The sequence below is a fragment of the Nuphar pumila genome, chromosome 15 (genome assembly GCF_984573655.1).
Source record: "Nuphar pumila chromosome 15, dmNupPumi1.hap1.1, whole genome shotgun sequence".
In the NCBI taxonomy this organism is placed as follows: domain Eukaryota; kingdom Viridiplantae; phylum Streptophyta; class Magnoliopsida; order Nymphaeales; family Nymphaeaceae; genus Nuphar; species Nuphar pumila.
The window spans coordinates 86,298,135-86,320,717 of record NC_143263.1 but is presented as its reverse complement, the minus strand read 5'-3'; the positions used below and the strand labels follow the sequence as shown (position 1 = coordinate 86,320,717).

The following is a 22,583-nucleotide window of genomic DNA, read 5'->3' as shown; positions in this document are numbered from 1 at the left end:
TACCAAAATTTTAAACCTAAAAAAACACATTCTTACTTTGAAAAACAATTATTTGATTCCTACAATTTTGATAATGTTGAACACGAGGTCATATTTGGTCAAAAAAACATCCACAGTGGGTTCCAACTAAGGGCTTCCCTGCTTATGAGGATAGCAAATAATCTCTCTCTCTCTCTCTCTCTATATATATATATATATCTATCTATATATATATATATAGAGAGAGAGAGAGAGATGGTAGCTACCTATCACTTTTCTAGCCTACTGCCATACTATAAGGTTGTTGAAGGAGTCTTTCTTTCATGTTTTCTTTAACTCTGGGCTTTTGGATATCCGATTTTGGCATGCAGGCAGGTTTTTATAAGGTTTAAAATTTTCAACAATATTCAACACTTAAAAAAATATATTCTTTTATCGATAAAACATAATCCAAGTGTCATTTTCTAGCAAACAGCCATGCTGAACACATCTGCAGAGTTAGTTCTGCAAAAAACACCTATTCACTCAAGATAGGCTGGCTATAGGTAATAAAAGTAGTAGGCAACTACCATGTTATATATATATATATATATATATATATATATATATATATATATATATATATATATATATATAGTGAGTGCAGCTAATCCACAATTGTGCAGCCGGCCACAAAAAAAAAGCAAAATAAGGGGCAAAAACATGTTATTTGGCATTTTTGCTTCTTTAGTTTTTGACTATAGCTGAAGGTCCCAATGACAACGGAAGTTTTTCCGTAAAAAAAACTGTCATTAAAGGTCCCAATTTCCGCTGGAGCCTTTAGCAGCAGTAAAAAATTGTTTAGTGTTTTTTGCACTTACCGTCCATCAAGCCCCGCGATGGCCGGCCAGCACAATTGTGCAGGTAGCTGCACATCTAAGGGTTGCTCAACTATCACTTTATATATATATATATATATATATATATATATATATATATATATATATATATATATATATATATATATATATATATATATATATATATATATATATATATATATATATATATATAAGAGAGAGTGTATTTGATACTACCGAAGGTAAGGAACTATCAAGCTAAAAATCATGAGATCAAGCGTCTCTCATGTAAAAACATTTTTTGAGTTATGAAATTTTGGCACATGGTGGGTCGATGGTTTTTGAACCCCTTTAAAAACATAATTACTTGTCATGCATGAATAAAGTGTGTAAATACATGTATTTTTGACTAGGGGTGGCAAAATCTGACACGACCCGCCAACCCGCTTCTTAGCCGGGTTCGGGTTTGGCATAAACGGGTTCGTGTCATAAACGGGTTGACCCGTCATTTTTTTTAGTCACACTCTTCTCTGCTTTTTTTTTTCTTTTTCTTTCACTTGGTTTCAAAAGTGCCGCTCTGATTATTGTAAGTGGCTATTTTTTTTCGATAATGAAGCTGGGGAAATTTTGAATTTTAAATATTATAGGCTGCCAAATTGGGTTACTATTATGCTTTGCATTTATTTCATTGATAAATCTTTGCAAATAACATTTCTTGCATTCTAATAGAAAAAATAATATTTTGAACACAGACAAGCTTTATTTATTATATCATGAGATTAGATAAAGATTTCCTTGAACAAACAAAGAATCATTCTTTTCTTGGCACAAGTGAGTGAAGCGAGAAGGCCCTTAGGTGTTTTAACATTTCTTGGAGAGAGGGGACCCACAAAGACACTTGTTTTGAACATAAGACGAGTTGTCGAAGCTCTTCATGGGCCCACCTTGTGGGATGGGTCCACACAGGCTGTTGTAACTCAGATCCAACGTCAGCAGGCCGGACGCATCAGCGATTTCCTGCGGGATCCTACCGTAGATCTTGTTATGCGCCAGATTAACGTACTGCAATTTCAGTGGGAAAACAACCCGGGACAGATCAAATATGAGACGGTTCTGCCCGAGATCAAGGTACTGCAACGAGCCAGACCGGTTCTTGAGGAGCTGAGACGCATCGCCAGCCAGCAAGTTGTTCTGCAACTGGATCTGTTGGAAGTCTAAGTCACCCATGGATTGGGGTATGCTTGAGAGTTGGTTGTTCATGAGGTACAGCCACGGCACAGTACCGGGGAACCGGCCAAATGACTCGGGTATCGGACCACTTAAGCGGTTTCCATTGAGTACGATCCGGCTTATCTTTGGTAGGTACGCTAGTGAAGCTGGTATGGGACCGGTGAAGCTGTTGAGAGAAAGGTCTAGAGTGGTTAGGTCAGTGAACCGGCCGATCCAGCCAGGGATTGGTCCCGATACATTGGTGTTGCTTATGGCCAGGTAGTTGAGGTGTATGAGACTAGCCAATGAAGATGGGATTTGGCCAGAGAGGTTATGCATGAACCTGATGAGAAGGCGCTCTAGGGAAGATAAGCGGCCGATGGCGACTGGGATGCCGCCGGAGAATTTGCCGTTCCCGGCAGGGAAATGACCGTTAAGGTGCAGTTCGACGACTCGGCCGGCTTTATTGCATGTAACACCGAACCATTGGCAACAATCTGAGGATTGGCTCCAAGTGGAAGTGTAGGCGTCGTTGAGACTCTTGTTGATATCCAGGAGCGCAGCTCGGTCTTTAGGGTGACAGGCAGAGTGAGAGAGAGGAAGAGTTGTGGAGAGATAGATGATGAAGATGACCAAGAACGGAGACAGGGAAGCCATTGCAGTGTAATGTGAGAGGGTTGAAGAGATGAATGAGATGTGGGGTGTCTGTGGGAGAGTATATACTATATATAAGCAAGATAGGCAATTAATGTGGATCGGACTAGGCCAACTCTGGCTGGTTGTCACTTTCCTTTTGCTGCTGAATTGTTTGGTCTGGAACCATGGGCTGGCTTTCGGTTTTGACCACAACTAAGCCCCCCAGAACTTTGACCCTCCCCAAGACCTCATCTTTCTGTCCTTTTGCTGGGGTTATGAATTATGTTAAAGGTACATGATATCTTGGATATGGGAACTCGTGAGTTGAATCAAATCCGATTGGATCTGGATGCGGATACATACTGGGGTTGCTTTTAGGGATGGCAGTGGACCGGGACAATGGGCCCCGCCCTGCCTTGCCCCGTTTGGACCAGGGATGAAGAGCATGAAACGGAGATGGAGGCAGGGATAAAGATTAAAATTTATCCCCATGTGGGGATTACCCTTTCCCTCGCCCCACCCCGTTCTCGTCTCAATCCCCACCTTGCCCCGCCCAGCCCCATCTTCAATCCTTTAAGGGATGACTATAGACCAAGGCGAAACGGAGCCCCGCCCCGCCTCGCCCCCGTTTGGACCAGGGATGGAGGTGGGGGTGAATGTTAAAATCCATCCCCGTGCCGGGATAGAGGCGGGAATGGAGGTTCTGATTTTGAAACGGGGCGGGGGTGGAGACATTGTCCCCTGCCCCGGTCCAATGCCATCCCTAATAGCTTTCTAAGTCTTGGACCCAGCACTTAATACTTGGACCCGGAGTTTGGATCTCGATGTGGATACAGACTAGGTGGAATACAGAAGAGATGACAATTTCAACAGTTAGTTGCAGATCAAATCCCACTTGGTTCTTCAATAATTTCAATTCCAAAACATAAAACTGTATAATTATTTATGTTCTAAATGTTTTATCTCGAAAGAACGTTTTTTTTTTTCTCCAGTGGGAGTCTCGTTCTTTTTCCTGGTTCTAAAACTAGCTTTTTTTTTTTTTGGGGGGGGGGGGGGGGGGGGGGAGTTTTTGAATACAGTTTAACTTCTGGAGAAAACCAAGCTTGGCATAACAGGGAAAGGCATATAACGACTCACCACGATACTGTGGGCTCGATGAAAGCATCTCTTATCCAAAAGGCTGGCCGCCTTTGTTGAAAGCGTACCCCCTACCGGCTACCTTTATATATATATATATATATATATATATATATATATATATATATATATATATATATATATATATATATATGAAGAATGACTTTTTTTGAAAGAAAAGATAATAGTTTCAGATCTAATAAGGGTGTAAAGTGAAACGGGTAACCCAATTAATGTCTGCTTCAGGCCATTTGATCAATAGTCTCTCTTTTCATTAGCCATCTAATGCTTTCTAGCATGCCAACGATGGAAGATATAGAAGGGTCGGTCATCCCAACTCCTTTTCAAAAGGACTCTCTTGTTAATGTCCAGCTTAAAGGAAAGACTTCAAAGGAATCAAATGAGGATCACTATAGGAAGGGAAAATTGGGTATGATAAGAGTTCTCAAACCATCATATGCTAAAGTCCAGCTGAGCTTACCTTATCCAGAATATTGCCATAAAGAGGGAAGGTCTCCAAACAAGATCAGTTTTCTAAGGATAATCTAGATCTTTCCAAAGGTATTAGGCTTTAATAGACTGTGTATGTGTGAGTTTTATTTGGTGTATCGTGAGTGTAGTTCACATTATCGTGCAAGTGTGGCTCATGTTACCAACAACGCCGTCCAAGGGTCCATTTAGATCAGTGTTGTGAGAGGCGTACGCCTCAGTACCTGAAGCGTACGCCTCAGAGGCGAGGCGCACGCTCAAGGTACTGAGGCGTTGCTGTGATGCGCAAATTGCCCCTCATCACAGTTCCCCGGTGGCGAACTTCGCCATTGGCTGCTCAGTCTTCTCCGACCACCGGACGCCCCCCCCCCCCCCCCCCCTTGCTTCCGTACCAGCTGGGCGCGTGGTCCTTCTCCTACTGCCTCCCCTCCCACCGCTTCACTTCCATACCAAAGGCGAAGCGCAGGCTCAACGCCTCGCTTCGCCTCATCGCATTTAACAACCTTGATTTAGATCCCATATTTCAGATCTCATCCGCAACAATTAGACATACCCGAAGGGAGTCTCTTATCGTCCAAAGAGGTATAAAGAAGGTACTCGACTGTGGTGCATCTCCATAAGAGATGATCAGTGTCCTCTTCACCCGCAATACATAAAGTACAACTGAAAAGATGAAATTCCATTTTTTCAGGTTTGCTTCAGTTAGAATTTTAGCCAACAGCACTAACCAAGCAGTGAATGATGCACGTATTGGAAAAGCACGATCCCACAATGCATGTCTTGGGAGCCATTATTGAACCATGTCGAAAACATAAGCGATATGCACTCACCAAAGATAGAACATGACTGTTTGAGGCCTTCCACCATGGCTGGTCGTCCCGATCATTCAACAGAATAGGGGGTAATACTTGCATGAGTTCAAGTCATTCAAGAGTAGTATGACTGAAAGGGATGGAACCACATCCCACCCACTAGTGGGTGTCCAACGTTCCGCTAACATGCTACCTTTGTGTCTAGTTGCTCCGTAAAGGTAGGAGAAGACCACCATAAGAGTAACGCCCAAAAAATTTAACAAAAAATATGGCTATTTTTTTTTTTTACAAATTATAATGAAAGACCTCTATTTCTAAATCAAATCACAGTAGAATTAAAGACATAAAGTTTGGATAGAAACTTTGGGCAAGTTACAGGTAAGTTGAACGGGCTCGTGATTGACACTGATTCTTGTTGAAAAAAAGTTTCAAAATATACCCTATTTTTTTAAGGTTTGGTGCTTTATTACTTTCCACCAAAAGTGCTTCAAAAATATTTAGTCTCATATCTAAGATGGAGAGATTTTTCTAGTGGTTTAAATAAAGTCTTTGTTCTCTATTCTTTATTTTGGTAAACCTTGTGTATTAGGGCAGCTTGCAGACATTGTTGCATTTTGAGCAGTAATGGATGTGCATTGGTCACGCACGCTTGCGCTTGAGGCACAATGTGTTATTTTGAAAGCACACTTTGCACTTCGCTCATAGCGGCATGAGGTGCATGTGAGGCTTCGAGGTTCGCTTTGACCTTAATCTTTAACCAACTCATCTTTGACTTTTTTTTTTCTTAAATGGTTTGACCATTTGAAAGACTTTAAAAATGCATTTATATAGTATTTATGAGGCATTGTGATTGTTGAACAGTTTTAGAGGTCCTTGACCATTGGTCAAATTAAGGTGAGTGTCCATTCATGATCATTTTTGTCTAATTTTCAAACCATTGAATTTCATTTATCAAAAAAATGTGTTGGCCTTTCAAAAGTCTAAAAATCTCTTTGTTTTCGTTTTTGGGTTAATTAGACTTTCTGATTCTCAAGCTTTTCCTCTTTTTATTCTTTTATTCTTGTTTTAGCTTGCTAAGTTCTTGTGATGCAGTGACACTCTTAACATCCAATAGTCACAAATAAATCCTTTTCGCAACTTCAAAAATCCCAAAGTGGGGCGATTAATGTTTTAAAGATAGCAATCTTAAGAATGTGCCTCTAGGCATAAGATCTCGGTTCTCCAAAATCTTCTTTTTGCCATTGTTTGTAATAACAATTTTAGAACTTCAATATGGCCTCTGGTTTGGCATCCAACTCCATGAATCTGTTGAGCCATGACTTTGAAAAGCTTGATCGATTTGGTGGGTCAAATTTTAAGAAGTAGCAATCAAAGGTCTCATTTCTATTGTTCGAGTTGAACATCAACTATAACCTTAAAAAGCCTTGTTTCACTATTGCTTCTGGATAAGTTGAGATATAAAAACATAAGAAAGAGCAAGAGAAGTAGCATACAGCCAACTACCGATGCCAAGAGCATATCTTCAACACTTTAGATGATTCTCTGACTGTATTCTCCTTTGGAGTCAACTAGAAAATTATGGAATGCTATAAAGATCAAGTACAATGCTAAAGACGTTAAAAATAAAAGGTTACTCGTATACCAATATGTTAATTTTTTTTATTATTGATGACAAGCCTACAACAACAACAACTACTACGCCTTCATCCCAAAACAATTGGGGTCAACGATATGAACCAAAAAAGAAATTCATTTTGGGTCTTCCACATGAATCCTTTTCCTCCAATCATTTCTATCCAATGCCATGTCCTCGGTGAGGTTCAAAGCATTCATATCCTTTCCTATCATCTCCATCCAAGTCTTCCTAGGCCTATCCCGACCTCTTTTAACTAATATGTTTTCCCATTTCTCCAACCTTCTAACTGGAGCATCATTAGGCCTTCGCCGAATATGTCCAAACCACCGTAAACGATTCCCTCGCATCTTATTTTCAATGGGTGCAACACCTACCTTCTTACGTATCTCCTCGTTCCGAATCTTATCTTTTATTATATTTCCACACATCCATCTAAGCATCCGCATCTCAGCTACACTCATTTTTTGAATATGATGTCTCTTGGCAGCCCAACATGACAAGCCTACACTTACTAAAATTCATGAGATGCAAATATTAACTTATAAGATCAAGGGTGAAGGTACATATCTCAAAGATAATTTTTAACTTACAGTCATTACTGGGAAACTATCTGATTCCTGAAAAAAAAATATAGGAATCACCTTAAACATAAAAATTAGAAAATCACTTTAGATAGTCATCTTAAGGACATCTGAATTAAAGCGGTGACTCATTTTTATGACAAAAAGAATTCCAGTCCTAAAGAGGGTTATCCTAAAGTGAATATTAATAGTAACAAAGGTGGCAAAATCATGAAAACCTAAAGAAACAAAAAGAAATTTGTGAAAGAGAAAAAAAACAACTGATAAAAAAAATGCAACTGCTATGTTTATGGCAAGTTACGCTATTTTGCTACAGATTGCAAAGAATGGAAGAGGGTCGGTCACAAGCCAAATAAGTAAGAGGAGAGGCTTGTTGTTGTAATATCTGGAAACTTCATAGTGACTGCAAATAGAGACTGGTATCTGGATACTGAAAGCACTGTTCATGTGACAAATGACATAAACTTGTTCAAGTTGTATAAAGAAGTGGGGGAGGGATATAATATCTTTATGGAAAACTATTCCTCAACTAAAGTGCTGAAAAAAGAGAGTGTAGAAATTAAGTTCACCTTTAAGAAAGTCTTAACACTTTTATTATCATTAGGCACATAATAAATGTTTGATTTTTATTAAAATATTAAGATATTTTTAATTAACATAAATGCATGATTTTTTTATGATTTAGGGTATTGATTTGGACTCTTCTGAGTCTTGGGTAGACCTACAACAAAATCTATTGTTACTTCTTCCCATTTTTATTATGAAATTTTAATTTGCTATAATACTTTGCAAAGTCTTTAATGCTCAATTTTAATTTGTTGACAAGTCAAACATCTCGAGATGAAACTTGCAATATCTTTTTTCATATCGTTCCACCAATAATTTATTTGTAAGTCTTTAAATATTTTATTACTTTCTAGGTGGATCGTGTAGCGAAATTTATGAACTTCTTCAATTATTTCATTTCTTAATCTAGGGTCATTAGGAACCCAGATTGTATTTTTTATTCAAATATTCTGGTCTTCTGCAAGATGGAAAGACTTATCTTTTTGCTGAGCTCTTTCTTTCATCGTTTCATATCAAGGATCTTTGCTCTATTCTGCAACAATTTGAGCAAATATTTCAGGTTGCATTGTCAAACTAGATATCTAAATTCTTGCGGGTTTTGTTATAAATCGTTTCAGTTGACAAAATATTTTATGAGTTTACATCCCTTCACTGTGAGGCTAGTAGATGTACCTTCAATTTTATGGCTAATGGCATCAGATACGACATTTGCCTTTCTTGAATGATAGGAAAGAGCTAAATCATAATCTTTGATAAACTCCAACCATCGTCATTTTCTTATGTTCAACTCTTTTTGTGAAAATAAATAACGTAGGCTCTTGTGATCAGACATTACGTCAAATATTCTCCCATATAAGTAATGTCATCATATTTTTAGAGCAAATACTATGGTTGCGAGCTCTAAATTATAAATGGGATAATTTTTCTCATGAATCTTTAATTGCCTCAAAGCATAGGCAATAACTCTTTCATTTTGCATTAATACACAAACTAGACTAGTTTCAGAAGTATTGATATATACTATAAATCCTCCTTGTCCTAAGGGTAAAGTTAGCACAGGTTCTCATGTAAGCTTCTTTTTTGATATTTAAAAACCCTTTTCACATTTGTCATTTCAGTCGAACTTGACTCCTTTCCTTAAAAGCTTGGTCATGAATAGTGTTATACGTGAGAAATCATGTATGAATCTACAATAATATCTTGCAAGTCCTAGAAAGCTATGAATATCCGAAATAGTCTTTGGTTGCTTCCATTACAAAACTACTTCTACCTATAATGATAAAGTTCTAAATTCAAAATCTAAATTATCATTGAAACTCTATTTTTTTTTAAATCATAAATAGACTAATTACTTTAGTGGGATCTACAGATACTTCATCTTTTGATATTATGTATCTAAAAACTTTTTACTTTTTTAAGCCAGAATTTACACTTAAAGAATTTGACATATAATTGTTGCTTCCTCAGAGTATCCAAGACAATCTTTAAGTGCTCCCAATGTTGCTCCACATTTTCAGAATGTATTAAAATATCATCGATGAATATGGTCATGAAAATGTCTGTGTATGGTCTGAATATTTGATTTATCAAATCCATGAAGGTTGTGAGCGCATCAGTAAGTCCAAAAGGCATCACTATGAATTCATAATGCCCATATGTAATGCAAAAGGTTGTTTTTGAAATATCATCTTCCTTGATTCTAAGTTGGTGATATCCTGACTTGAGATCAATATTCGAGAATACCTTAGCTTTTTCTAACTGATCAAACAAGTCTTTAATACGAAGCTACACATATTTATTTTTTATTATGGTTCAGTTGAACAACCGATAATCAATACATAACCTCAATGATCCATCTTTTTTTACAAATAATGCAGGTGCTCTACAAGGTGATACACTTCATGAATAATGAATGATTTATTTTACTTAAAATATTAATGCTTTTTTTATCAATTATCATAAATGTATAATTTATGATGTTTGTAGAAATTAGGGCTTAATGTGTTTTTTTATTATTATTAGACATGTAATGAATGCTTGATTTTTATTAGAACATTAAGAGATTTTTAATTAGCATAAATGCATGATTTTTTTAAGATTCGGAGTATTGATTTAAATTCTAGCAAATAACATGAGTGTTTAATTAACATAAATGCATGAAATTAACAAATGCCTATATTTACGATGACATTGGTATGTTCCCTCTTTCATGTTCGGTTAACCACCCACCAATCAAGATGAACACCTAGACAAGATCGATTTCATATCATAGGTGTATGATACTTCAAGAGAGGAAGATGTATCCCCCCACACACCACAGATCACTACATCACCAAAGCGATCCACGATGACCTTAGGTAAATATTCCAGTAATTCTTTAGTATAATTAACAATTTATTACTGCCATTCATATTAATATTTGTTTATTACTATAAATTAGCAACTGCAGAATCGTTCTAGCACAAATGTGAGAAAAACAAACGCATAGACCACCATAAGCAAATCAAGCAATTAAAGACTTCAGTAACTGTCAAGTCTAGGACGCAAGGAGGGGATCCTCTACATTCTCTAAGTGGTTTTCGTGCATCATTAGGGAACGGGCCATAGTCACTCACAACTTATGGAAGAAGGTCCCAGACAATGAAAAGATTATGCTACGTGAGACAATCTATGTAAGTATATTGCTTAACTATATTTTGATAAATAGATTAATCTATAAAAAGTGTTACTAACTATATTTTGATAATTTGATGCAAAATGAGTTTGATTTAGATAAGGATATACCTGAACAACAGGTGTGCATGGAGAAGCAGCTTGCACTATCATACTCAAGGATTTGAAAAGGTTTTCACAAGTATTACCAGAAACTTGAAAACCATGATCCTCTTGAGGAATGTGACTCTGAAGTGTGCAAACATATTTGCAAGTTTTTTTATTGAAGACTATTAGATAGTAAATATTGGATATATATTTATAAGTATATAAATATTTAAATTTTTATATTTTCGCCTACTAATTAATCTACTTTTGGTTAACAGCAGGCGTTAAAGAAAAATTTGGCGAATAGAATAAAGCATACAGTCTTACATATCAGTGGACCATCTTCATACCTCTAGAGGTATCATACGAGGGTAAGTTTTTAATTTCATAAGTTTATTTTTTTTATATAGTATAGTGTTAATCCAATAAATTCTTAATTTGTTATTTGCAAACTGAAATAGATGAGTAAGAACTGATGGCGAGTTTATTCTATAAAAAGATGCACACTCATCTACATCTTGAGGCATTCATCTTTAGCAAAGCAGAAGACACATTTATAAGTAACTCACACTTTGTGGTGCCACATTCATTCATTCTATTGTATACATTATCATTAGTTATTGACAACCATATATGAATGATGTGTAAACGAAGTTGCAATATGTAGAAATTGAAAGTTCAACATCTTTACAAGGAGGTTTTCGATAACACAGTGAGAGGTCTTTGCCAAGATCCTCGAAAAGCGGTACAAACATATGAGAGTGATTGATACATTTGTCATTCTATCCAAATCATCTTTCTACAACCAGGTTCGAGTTTCGAAGCTATCTTCTCAACTGGAGGCAAAGCAGGCAGAGCTCCAACAATTAAGAGAAGAACAAAGTATTAATCGATAAGAACGACAACGAAACAAAAAGGAGGTAAAAAGTTCAGAGAGGAGATGCATGACTTTATGGATGTGCACAAACAAAACCCCCATCCTAGATTCAAAATTTTGTTGTTATATTTTTTAACTAGAATTTTTAAACTCTTTGATTACTTTTTATGATGTAATTATTTTGATTTTTATGTGATGGGTGTATATAATTTTTAAACTCTCTTTATGTACTTGTTTATGTGAATATTGGAAGTGTATATGTTTGTTGTAGGCTTAGAGAGAATCTAGAGAGTTTGTATTTGAAGTGTATTTGTTTCAGGCTTGGATAATACAATTTCTAAACTCGCAATGTTTACTTGTTTATGTGAATATTAGAAGTGTATATGTTTGTTGCAAGCTAAGAGAGGATGTAGGGGGTTTGTATTTGAAGTGTGTTTGTTGCATGTATGAAGATGATATAATTTTTAAAATATCTTTATTTACTTCTTTATGTGAATATTAGAAGTGTATATGTTTGTTGTATTGCCACACCGTTATTAGTGTTCTTAATTTTGACGAGATTGTGTTGGTTCACCCTTTAATGGTAAGTTATAAATGTTGTTGTTATTACTCAACAAAAGTCAATTCTTTTTTATGACTTATCAGTGATAACTTTTGCGGTTATAGGTCTATAGCGGCGAGAAATAAGTCAATAGATGCGAGATATGTCACTGTAATGCCTCGTATCCTTGTAGTGGTTCTTTTTTGTGTGGCCCTGTTTGGAAACTAGTAGCTGAGATAGAAAGTGCCACTTGAGGTATTGAGAAGTGCTAAATCCTGGATTTGGCAGGTGGTAAATAAAAGGTTAGAGGAACCCACTTCTCGTCCAAATGCATAAATACTCATCCAAACGACCACCACGAGGTAGTTTCACCAAGTTTTTTCCAAATACATCAACTCTTATCCCAGCTCCTAGTTTCCAAACAGGGCCTAGATTGCGTTCAGAGCAGTCCAATTTAATTACATACCAAAGTACTTTAAACATAGTTGCCCAACTTAGGATGATATTATGTTCAACCGCTCAAGTTTTCAAAAGTTTAAAGTAGGTGTCTAATGTATTCAGAAATTACTCAAATAGCCGCTTGTCTTTTCTTTTCTTTTTCTTGAATGAAAGGCACCATAGTATATTCAAGCATTAATAGAGCAATTACACGAGAGAATGTGGCGCGAGTGATGAGAGATCACCGCAACCACTATTGTAAAAAGCCACTGAATGAACATTTTGCTCCTAAATGAAGCTGCTATGTATTCATCCGACACCGATTCTCCATGCCAGATTAGAGCCTGTCCATTGGAGATGGACCCAAGCCTTCAGTTCTCTTTTAACCTTCATAAGTGTTATTTCTGAGTCCGTTTGTTGGCATCTGAAGACTCTATTATTCCTCTCTAGCCAGATGCTCATCCACACCAGAAGAATGAAGCAGCTCCACACGAATGTCCATTTGGAACCTTGAGTTTGAATTCCGCTTGCAATAAGTGCGTCCCTAAGGTTATCCACCTCTGTCCACCCCCCTGGCTTATCTCCCCACAACCTATGAAGCAAGTTTTGTACCAAAACACACTGTCATAATAGATGAAAGGTATCTCTTCATGGGCTCTGCAGATTGTGATGAGTTGTGGAGCCTGATTCACTGTTTTTGCCCTTGCAGGAAAGGGGGGTTCCGGGGGCTCCCCCCGGCGCGGGTCCCGCCCTTGACGGGGGGTTATAGGGGGGCAGCGCCTTCCTCCCCAAGAAATTTTTTTGGGACTTATGTTTGGGACCCGGTTTTCAGTGGATCCGACCCGATTTGGTTAGGGTTAGGGTTGTCGCCCTTGCCTTGTTTATATTCTCGCTTTTCTTTCCCCAACTTGTAACTGTCTGTTAAGAGTAATAATATTTTTTTTTTGGCGACCGTGGTTTTTTACTCTCTCAGATTTGAGGAGAGGTTCGTTTTTCCACGTAAATCTGTGTTTTTTTTGTGTTTTGTTTGATCGTTCTTGTTCTTTGTTTCCTTTTGATTGTCTCTTGCTAGTGGTTTTTCCTAACAGATTGGGCATCAGTATGGAAGCTGGAAAACCTGGAAAACCTGGAAACCTCTTCTTTTGGAAACCTGGAAACCTCTTCTTTTCATATTTTGTTGAGTTAGTATTTTGTCCTGCAAAATGAGCCATCTTGTTGCAGATGCTGTAGGTGGAAGGTCTTTCCCACACAATGAATTTTTTGGAAGCCATTGAATTGATGGAGGGAGGAGTGATCTATAGCAGCTTTTAACTGTAAAGTTCTTGTGGTGAGAGTGGGTCCATACAGATCGGTCAATGCCTGCGTTCAAGATAATCTCAGCAAGTTGCTCCATTAGTTCTATCCATTCTGCAAACACTTCGCTCGATGGGTTTCTTAATAAGGATAATGTCCCAGCAGTCATTGTCTGAATGAAGGTGTTTATGGTTGCATTTTTATACCAAGCCGTCCCATACAGCATAGGAAAATAATCCACTAATGGTCTATCTCCCAACCAAACATCCTTCCAAAATTTGGTTTTTGTCCCATTCCCTATTGTTATTTTGATGCATGCTTTGTAGGAATTCATCAAGCAAGGAAATTAGGCCTTTCCAAAATCCTGAACCAGTTTTTTGAAAGAAATTATTTTATTAAATTGGCTATAAATAATCAATTATAGCACATTCACAGGGGACGAGATGTCAACCATAGCATTCAGTAAAGTAAAATAAAAAGATGAAATGAAAAACTAAAAGCATACTTCGATTTCAATGGCCTCTAGTTCTGAAAATTCCCAGCCATTGTAGGACTGTTCCCGGCGACTTAAGTCTGCATCGCTGCTTGAGTTCCCATTGAATCATATCCAGAATGACCCCCAATGATTTGTATGAGCCATTGAAGGTCCTATTGTTTCTTTCAAGCCATACGAACCTCCAAGATATCAAGAGCCAGCAACAACTCACAAAGACCCACTTGGTACCCTTCTTTTGGAAATCATGTGCCACAAGCATATCTCTAATCGAGTGTTGATTTTTAACATCCATGTCAAAATCACCCCACACTATTTTCAATAAATCTCTTATGAAAGAACAGTCTCCAAATAAGTGCTCCATCGATTCTTTATCTGAGCTACGCATCCTGCACTTGCTAAATGAAATCCCTGAGACTTTAAAAACACATCCAACTTTACCTTTCCCTGTAAGAGAAGCCATCTGAAAGTAGATCCTCTAGGTGGAAGACCCCTACCCCAAAGAGAGTCCCATTGGGGAGAAATTGTACTGCATCGGAAGATAATGATCGGTAACATGAGTACACTGAAAACCTCCTGCCGGTGGAATATTTCCAAATGATAGTATCTTCCTGGTCCCTAGGCCGAATCTGTGCAATTAGAAAAAGAAGTTAGTCCCATTCTCTAACTGCCAAACCAGTGGGCCTCCTTCTAAACTCCAAGCACAACGTAGCATAAGTACGGTTTGTACCTGTCACCACTTGAAAAAGATTTGGAAATCTGTCTCTAAGAGCTTGATCTTCCACGACCCACCAGAAGCTTGTATTACAATTATCCTAAACAAACTCTGATGCTTTCCAGATTCTTGATAAATTTTTTGAACGGGAGTCTTATAACCATTGCCATGGCCATCCTTTGATCTTATATTTTTTCTTTAAACACTGTGCCACCAGTCCGTCTTCCATGCAAGTGGCCCACCACCAGGCGTGATTGACGATGAAGATCCCTAATGCCCAGCCCACAAATCTCGTTGGGCAGTGAAATAACATTTCAGTTGACCACACTACGCAAAGATCCCTCCTTCGTTCCCACCCAAATGAACTTATGGAACAGTTTTCTCAGTCTTTTCAAGGTTTTCTAGGGCATTAAAAATATTATAATGAGGTGTTGCGCGATTGTAACGAGTACATGGATACTGAAAAAAGTTTCTCCGACCACATGTCCAGACTTTCATTCACCCTGTCCTCGATCCCTGCCCAATAGCGTTTTCTTGACACTCCCCAATGCAAGGGAATGCCCAAGTATTTTAATGATAGGGATTCTATGCCACACCCGAAAATTGCTGAAGCCAATGTACCCAATTTCCCTCCATGATCATTGAGAACAATTACCTAACTCTTATCCCCATTGATTTGCAAACTCCAAATTTTCGAGAAGCATTGCAAAATCAACCATAGTGATCAGAAATTTGCTTTGGATGCCTCTCTGAAAATTATGATGTCATTTGCAAAAAGTAGATATGAAAATTTTGGAACACTGGACATTTTGAGACCCTTGAACAACCCCTGATCACATGCCTAAAGCCTTGCATAGTCAGAATGAAAAGCAATGGTGATAATGGGCCGCTTTGTCACAAACCCTTGCTCAGTTTGAAGAAATCACCCCTCCTTCCCTTTATGTTTACCGCTATTGATGCCGAGCTATGTCACATAGGTGCAGACGCTGATGTGGCAATGCGGCAATTTAAAAAAAAACTTGGGTGTGGGGATGGTATGCCTATAGAATTTTTAACAGTTTTAAGTTAACACTACTTGTATGTGTGTGCATTTATGTATTTATATATATAATATAGATAAAACTGTACTTGATTAGAGTGAACTGAATCTACTTTTTGATAGAAATAAACCGCTGTTTGATTTCACCTAACACAAAGGAAGCCATGTCCAAGTATCGCACCTGCACAAGTGCAAGTGCCATGCGGGTGCAGTGCCCTGTTAGAAGAGTCCCTGTTACATAGATGCCAAGGAAAGGATAGCCCTAATCCAAGAGATAAACCCATTCATTCCAAACATTTGAATAAGGGTCAATGTAAAGAATCAAAGCCCTTCACAAGTCGATCTTAATAAGGAATGCTTGTTTCTTAGAGTTATGAATATAACGAAGAGCCTCATGTGCAAACACGACAGGCATGTGAAGGCCCATTGAACCGATGAGATGATAGAAGACAAAATCAACTTTAGATGGTTGCTCAAAGCCTTCGTAATCATTTTAAGAGTCGTAATAAGCAGCAAAATAGGACGGAATTTTTTTATCGCACAACTTTCTTGCTCCTCAGGGATTAGGATAAGAGTCGACTGCCCCCATCTTGTCGATAAGCAATTGTTCATGTGGAACTAACTCCCTGTAAACATCCAAGAGATCATTCTTACGCAAGTCCCATATTGTTCTGAAGTATTCAATTGGGAACCCATCGACCCCCAGTGATTTACTCGAAGGTAGTCCCCACACCACCCTCCTGATTTCCTTAAAAAAAAACTGCTCTTCCAATACAGACATCGCCATGCCAATGCGGGGGCATACCCATCTGTCTCGAATCAAAATCCACAAGGCCCAGGTTTATAAATCTTGATAGAAAGAATTTTGCGGTTTTGGGAGTATGTCCTCACCTTCCCATCTTTGACCATCAATAATCAGCTCCCCTAGGTGATTAATCCTTCTTTGGGACGAAGCAAAAGAATGAAAAGATTTACTGTCAGTATCCCATGCCTCAAACAATGGACTTTCACTCTTTGCCTCCCATCTCTGTTCCTTCCTAAGCCTCTATTCAGCAATGTTACAATCAAAGAAGATTGTTTCTCTCGAAAGGAAGCAATAATATCAACATCCGTCTCTGTGGCCAACCCCTTCTGAACGTGCCTCAACTCCTCTTCCCACTCTTTTAACATATGAAACTTAGCAGCCCCTGGTCTCTGGACCATGATACTCTGACACTAGTAAAATCGAGATTGCCCCAGACCCTCGTTGTTGCCCACCTTGCCTCCTTTGGGGTCGACCGCCACTCAGCCATCATTGAGAGCAGCTTATCCTACCGTAGCTACCATGTCTCTAATTTTAAAGAACTGCAACAAGGCCAGCCTTCACACCAAATAATTGCTATCTCACCATGGTGGGAGATCGTACATGATTCAATGTATGCCTGAGTATTGTGAAAGGTATGCAAAAAATCTATGGATAAGAGAAACCGGTCTAGTTTACGTAGAATAGGGATTGCCCTCTTATTTGACCAGGTGAAATCTCCTCCCTCCATATGCACCTCCACAATAAATTTCTCAAAATCAGTCATGCTTCGTGTGAGATTTTGATTCTGGTTCGAATCTCTCAAGTGCAATATACAGTTGAAGTCCCCTTAGATACCAAGGGGTGAGCTGTCTCTTCCCCAGTTCTTCTCATTCCATAAGAATTTTTTCATGGGGATGTGAGTATGGGTTGAGGGTTCAGGCACGGGAAGGGGCAAGTCTAAAATAGGTCAACTCAGGTAGACAGAACGGTTGGGTTCAGATAGGGTTTGGAAGAAAATTGGGTTCTCACTAACAGCACAACAGAAAAATCTAAAATTTGGTGAGTTGATTTCAAACACCCTAAGGTAGGTACAATTCAATTTTCAAGTAGCGGATACGAGAACAAGAAGTTACAAATTTTTGAAGTGACCGGATTATTCGGTTGAGGATAAGGGAAAACAAGTTAGGGTTCAAGCAAACCCACCGGAGACTCAATTGGCTCTTAAATTTGGAGGGTTGACTAATGACATATTGAAGCACCCTAGGTCTAAAAATCAAAACCAAACTCTTTACAATTTGGGCTAGGGTTTTTATTGTAGGATTTAGGTAAACCTATCTGGGTCATAAGTCGTTCAGTCAAGGTTGAGTAATCAGGAAAGGAGATTCAAACCTACTAAGATCATAGAGATCAAGTATGAGACATTCCAATAAGGTTGAACTCCCTAACAAACCCCAAATGTTGCTGAAATTGAAATTAATTACAAAATTCAAATGTGACCAAAAGGCCCTAATTAACTAGGAATTGAAAATGCTAAAAAACTAAAAATAGAGATTTTTTGCCTTTCCTTCTTCACTTCAACTTCAAATCCACTTCATTTCAATCATGTGGAATCAACAAATGAAGCCACTTCTTGCAAAAATAATACAAAATATACACTAATTTAAATCGTCACATGAAATTACAATTCTGCCACTAGCTTTACAGAAATTCCTGTGAGAACAAGTTTCTATATATAATTTGATAGAATCATATAGCAATTAGATTATAATCTTTCTTAAAATTTTCAAATATGTTCTCAAAACATTAATGAAGAGAATCCAATTTACATAATTAAAAAATTTAAAGTAGAACTTGATTTATTAACAAATGAACAACAACTTTCAAACTCCGAAAATTATTGTAAAAAGTTCTAATAGCTTTCAGAATTTAACAGATTTAGTCTAGAAAAATATATTAAAAATGAATAAAAATTTCACATCTGAAATTAGATTCATTCATAAATCCAATCCATTTTATGAATTTGTATTTGGGTTCCAAAAACTCCAGATATAACAAAATAAAAAACTAGAAAAAATGCAGAAAATGTAAGTTACAGAAAACAGAGATGCCAGAATATGCGACCGGAAAAAACTCAGAACAGCCCATCAATAGGTCTTCGATCACACTAAATTTTTGCAGAGAAAAACTAGACTCAAGCACAAATAAGATTCAATTTACGGATAGTGAATTGGATTTGAAAATCTCCAAATATAATAAAAACAAAAACTATAAAAAATTAAGAAAAATAAAATTCCAGAATTTCACACTTGGATCTATTGCATTAGTTCAAAGGATGAAATTGAAAATTCGTGGAAATGAGATCTAATCATTTAATCACTTAACTAATCTAAATCTAAAAGATCTAAAATAATTAAAATTACAGAATCATGATATTAACTAAAAGAAATCAAAAGCTCAAAAGAAACTACAAATACAAATCCATGCAATTCCCTACATGGATCAAAAAAGAGAGAGGTAAAAGATGATTGACCAATTTCTTGAGAAACCTATTGATCTTCAATCAAAAAGATATGCAACTTCACTCTGGATTGCGCTTTAAGCATTCTTCCATTGTTGAATTAGAAAGAAGAAAGAGAAAAGAAGAAGAAGAAGAAGAAGAAGAAAGAAATGAGAAAGAAGAGGAAAACAAAAGAGGAAAAACATGGAAATCAAAGAAGGAAAAAGAGAGAGAAGTGAGGGCTGGAGTAAAAGAAGCTGAAGACCCTTTTCACTCCAACCCATGCTCTCTATTTAAAGGAAAATTTAGGTTAAAAAAATATATTAAAACTAACTCCCTAATTTTTCCTATATTTAAATTACTACCTAATTCTCTAAAAACTTTTAAAAGAGGGTGACACCTAATCAAAAGAGAGTTTTCTAAAATGTTTGAATTGGATTTGGTTTTAATGTGTTTTCTTAACATATTAGCATTGGATCTAAGATCCAATTTATGTGTTTTAGATTGGATCATTGTCTGAATTGCCTTGGGATTCGCTCTAAAGCCATAAAATGGTCGTAACTTTTTCATTTTGACTCTAAATTCTGCAAGATTCGAGACATGGCTTCTATAATCTTAAAACATCATAGGCATGGAATGTAAACCACTAAAATACAATAAAATGTATGATTTATGTAATAAAATGAATGCATATTCATGCATTATCAATACAATAACCTGAGGTAGATCTTCAAGTTTTTTAACATGATGTCCAATCTGAATCACAATAAGCAGACATTTGAAGTTTATTGTTAGGTGACAATAGTATGCTCTGACCTGATGTGAACTTAAGATAGCGCAAGACCCTCTGTGCAACCTCAAGATGTGGCCTCCTTGGTGTATGCATAAATTGGCTTAAAATATTGACACAATAGGCAATGTTAAGCCTTGTAATGGTAAGGTATATCAATCGATTGACTAATCTTTGATAATAAGTTGGATCATTCAATGACTCTCTTTTTGAAAAAGGAAGACATGATTGTTTAGCCAAAGGACAATTTAAGCATATTCTATCGAATTTGCAAGAATTCAAATTATTAGAATTAATGAGTCTTGAAAACGAGAACTTGAAATATGCCCAAGTCGATAATGCCAAATATGAACAGGACTGAAATTGGAAAGAACGACTCTGCTCTAGATTTCAATCATATAAAGTCCATTTTGCATCTTACCCACTTCCATCTTATGCTTCGAGTGATGGTCCTAAAAAGTACATGATTCATTAATGAAAATGACATCATATTGTAAATCTTTGGTCAACTTGCTAACGGAAATCAAATTATACTTAAAACTATCAAAACATAAGACATCAATGAGACATATTTGTGGATTTATGTTTGCACTGCCAATATGAGTGACTGGAGCAGATGGTCTGCTAGATAATCCTTTTGGTGGACAATTGATAGATTGTGAAGAATGTAGTAAATCTAGGCTATAAGCTATGTGGTCAGTAGCCCCAGTGTCTATTATTCAACAGGAAGAAGATGATAGAAAAGCTAGAGTTTTACCTGCTAAATTGGCTTGGGTTTCCAACTTACCTTTTGACATGAGGGCTATGAAATGTTTATATTATTCAGGTGTGATCTGTATTGAGGCAACCTCCTCCCTTGGCGTTGTCGAATTTATCCTTATGCTTAAATTTGAGTAACCATAAAGTTGAGAGCATTTTGCATTGATGTGACCCAACTTACTGCAATGGTCACACTTGGGTCTTGGGTGATTTAGACATGATCTTGGTTGAGAAACTCTTGAATTTATGCTCTTATCGTCTATTTGCTCAATAGTGGCAGCCAACATGTGGTGTTCATTTGATAATGGAGGAAGAACTCCCATCTCTCTCTGCCTCTCTTCCTAAATGATGAGAGAATATACTTTCAAAATAGAAGGCATAGGTTTGATCAAGAGATTTTGATTTTGGACAGAGCTATAACTATCATTAAGCCCCATCAAAAACTGTAGAAGACAGTCTCTTTGTTGCATGTCTTGGATTGCTTTTATCGCTCCACAAGAGCAATTCAGGTATGAGACATATGAAGCTAACTCATCCCACATTCCTTTAAGCTTCATATAACAAACAACAATGGAAAAATGATGTTGTTTGTGATTGCTTATATCAAATTGGATTTGATAAATGTGTGGTGCTTTTGATTGAGAGAATCGCTCATAAAGCTCATTCCAAACATCAAAAGCAATGTCATAATATATAACACTTAAAGACAGGTCTTTTTGGATTGAGTTCAAGATCTAAGCAAGAACCATGCCATTGCATCTTTGCCATCCCGCAAATAAGGAAGAATGAATGTCCGGTTTTGAAATGGTTCCATCAATGAACCCTAACTTATTTTTGCCACTTAAAGCCATGCACACGGCCCGTTTTCATGTGGAATAATTTTTTTCAGTTAAGACTTGGGATAGCACCACCGTACCTGGATTGTCAGAGTGATGTAAAAGGTATGCGCTAACAAGAGCCTCCATTGTCGAATCTCCTTTGGTATTGGAGGATCTCATAGTTTTTGTAGCCATGGTGATCTTGATCGAGAGAGGAAGCAACAACCAACGCATAGGAAATGAGGTCAAACCTTATCACAGGTCTGATCAAGAGAAGAAGAAGCAATAGATGCACATGAACATAGATTAATTTTGATCACTGGTACTCAGATTAGCTAGCAGAATAATATATCTTAGATGTGCGGCATCACAAAGTCCTCCAACGAAAACACAAAAAGTGAAATAAAATAAAAAGTGGCATGATTGTCTTCTCACGTTCAGCAACCTTCACACAATCATTGAAAGGAGTAATGTCATAGCAACATGCTGGTCCTCAGACCAGCAAATAAAATGTGCAATGCAATGCACGATGTAGCAGCGGAAGATCAAGATGAACATAAGGATCGGCAGTTGATCATGCATATATTTTGCATTTTATTCATACTATTTTATGCATGGTCCAGTGAAAAATTGCATTAAAAACTCATTTGTATCTGTGATTTTTGAGAAACTGCTTTAAATTGAAAATAAAGGGAAAAAATTGCATATTTCAAACTCTTTCCTGCATTTTTCAGAGTTTTAGTTAGTTTAGAATTTTCTAATGTGTAGTCTAACTAGATTAGGAGTGTATTGATTAGTTTTAATTTGTTTAGAATTGTATTTTTCTTGAAAACACGTTTTTCTAGAGGTATTGTTTTAAACATTCTAAAAATTAATTGGGCATTTTAGAAAATA

At 37.1% G+C, this 22,583-nt stretch overlaps 1 protein-coding gene across 1 annotated transcript; it reads right to left on the bottom strand.

Moving 5' to 3' along the window:
- Positions 1 to 1,679: 1,679 nt before the first annotated feature.
- LOC149815874 (polygalacturonase inhibitor-like) lies at positions 1,680 to 2,684 on the bottom strand. Its single transcript, XM_089990641.1, has one exon. It carries the CDS (start codon positions 2,682 to 2,684, stop codon positions 1,680 to 1,682), a length of 1,005 nt encoding a protein of 334 aa, XP_089846767.1.
- Between the last annotated feature and the right edge of the window lie 19,899 nt (positions 2,685 to 22,583).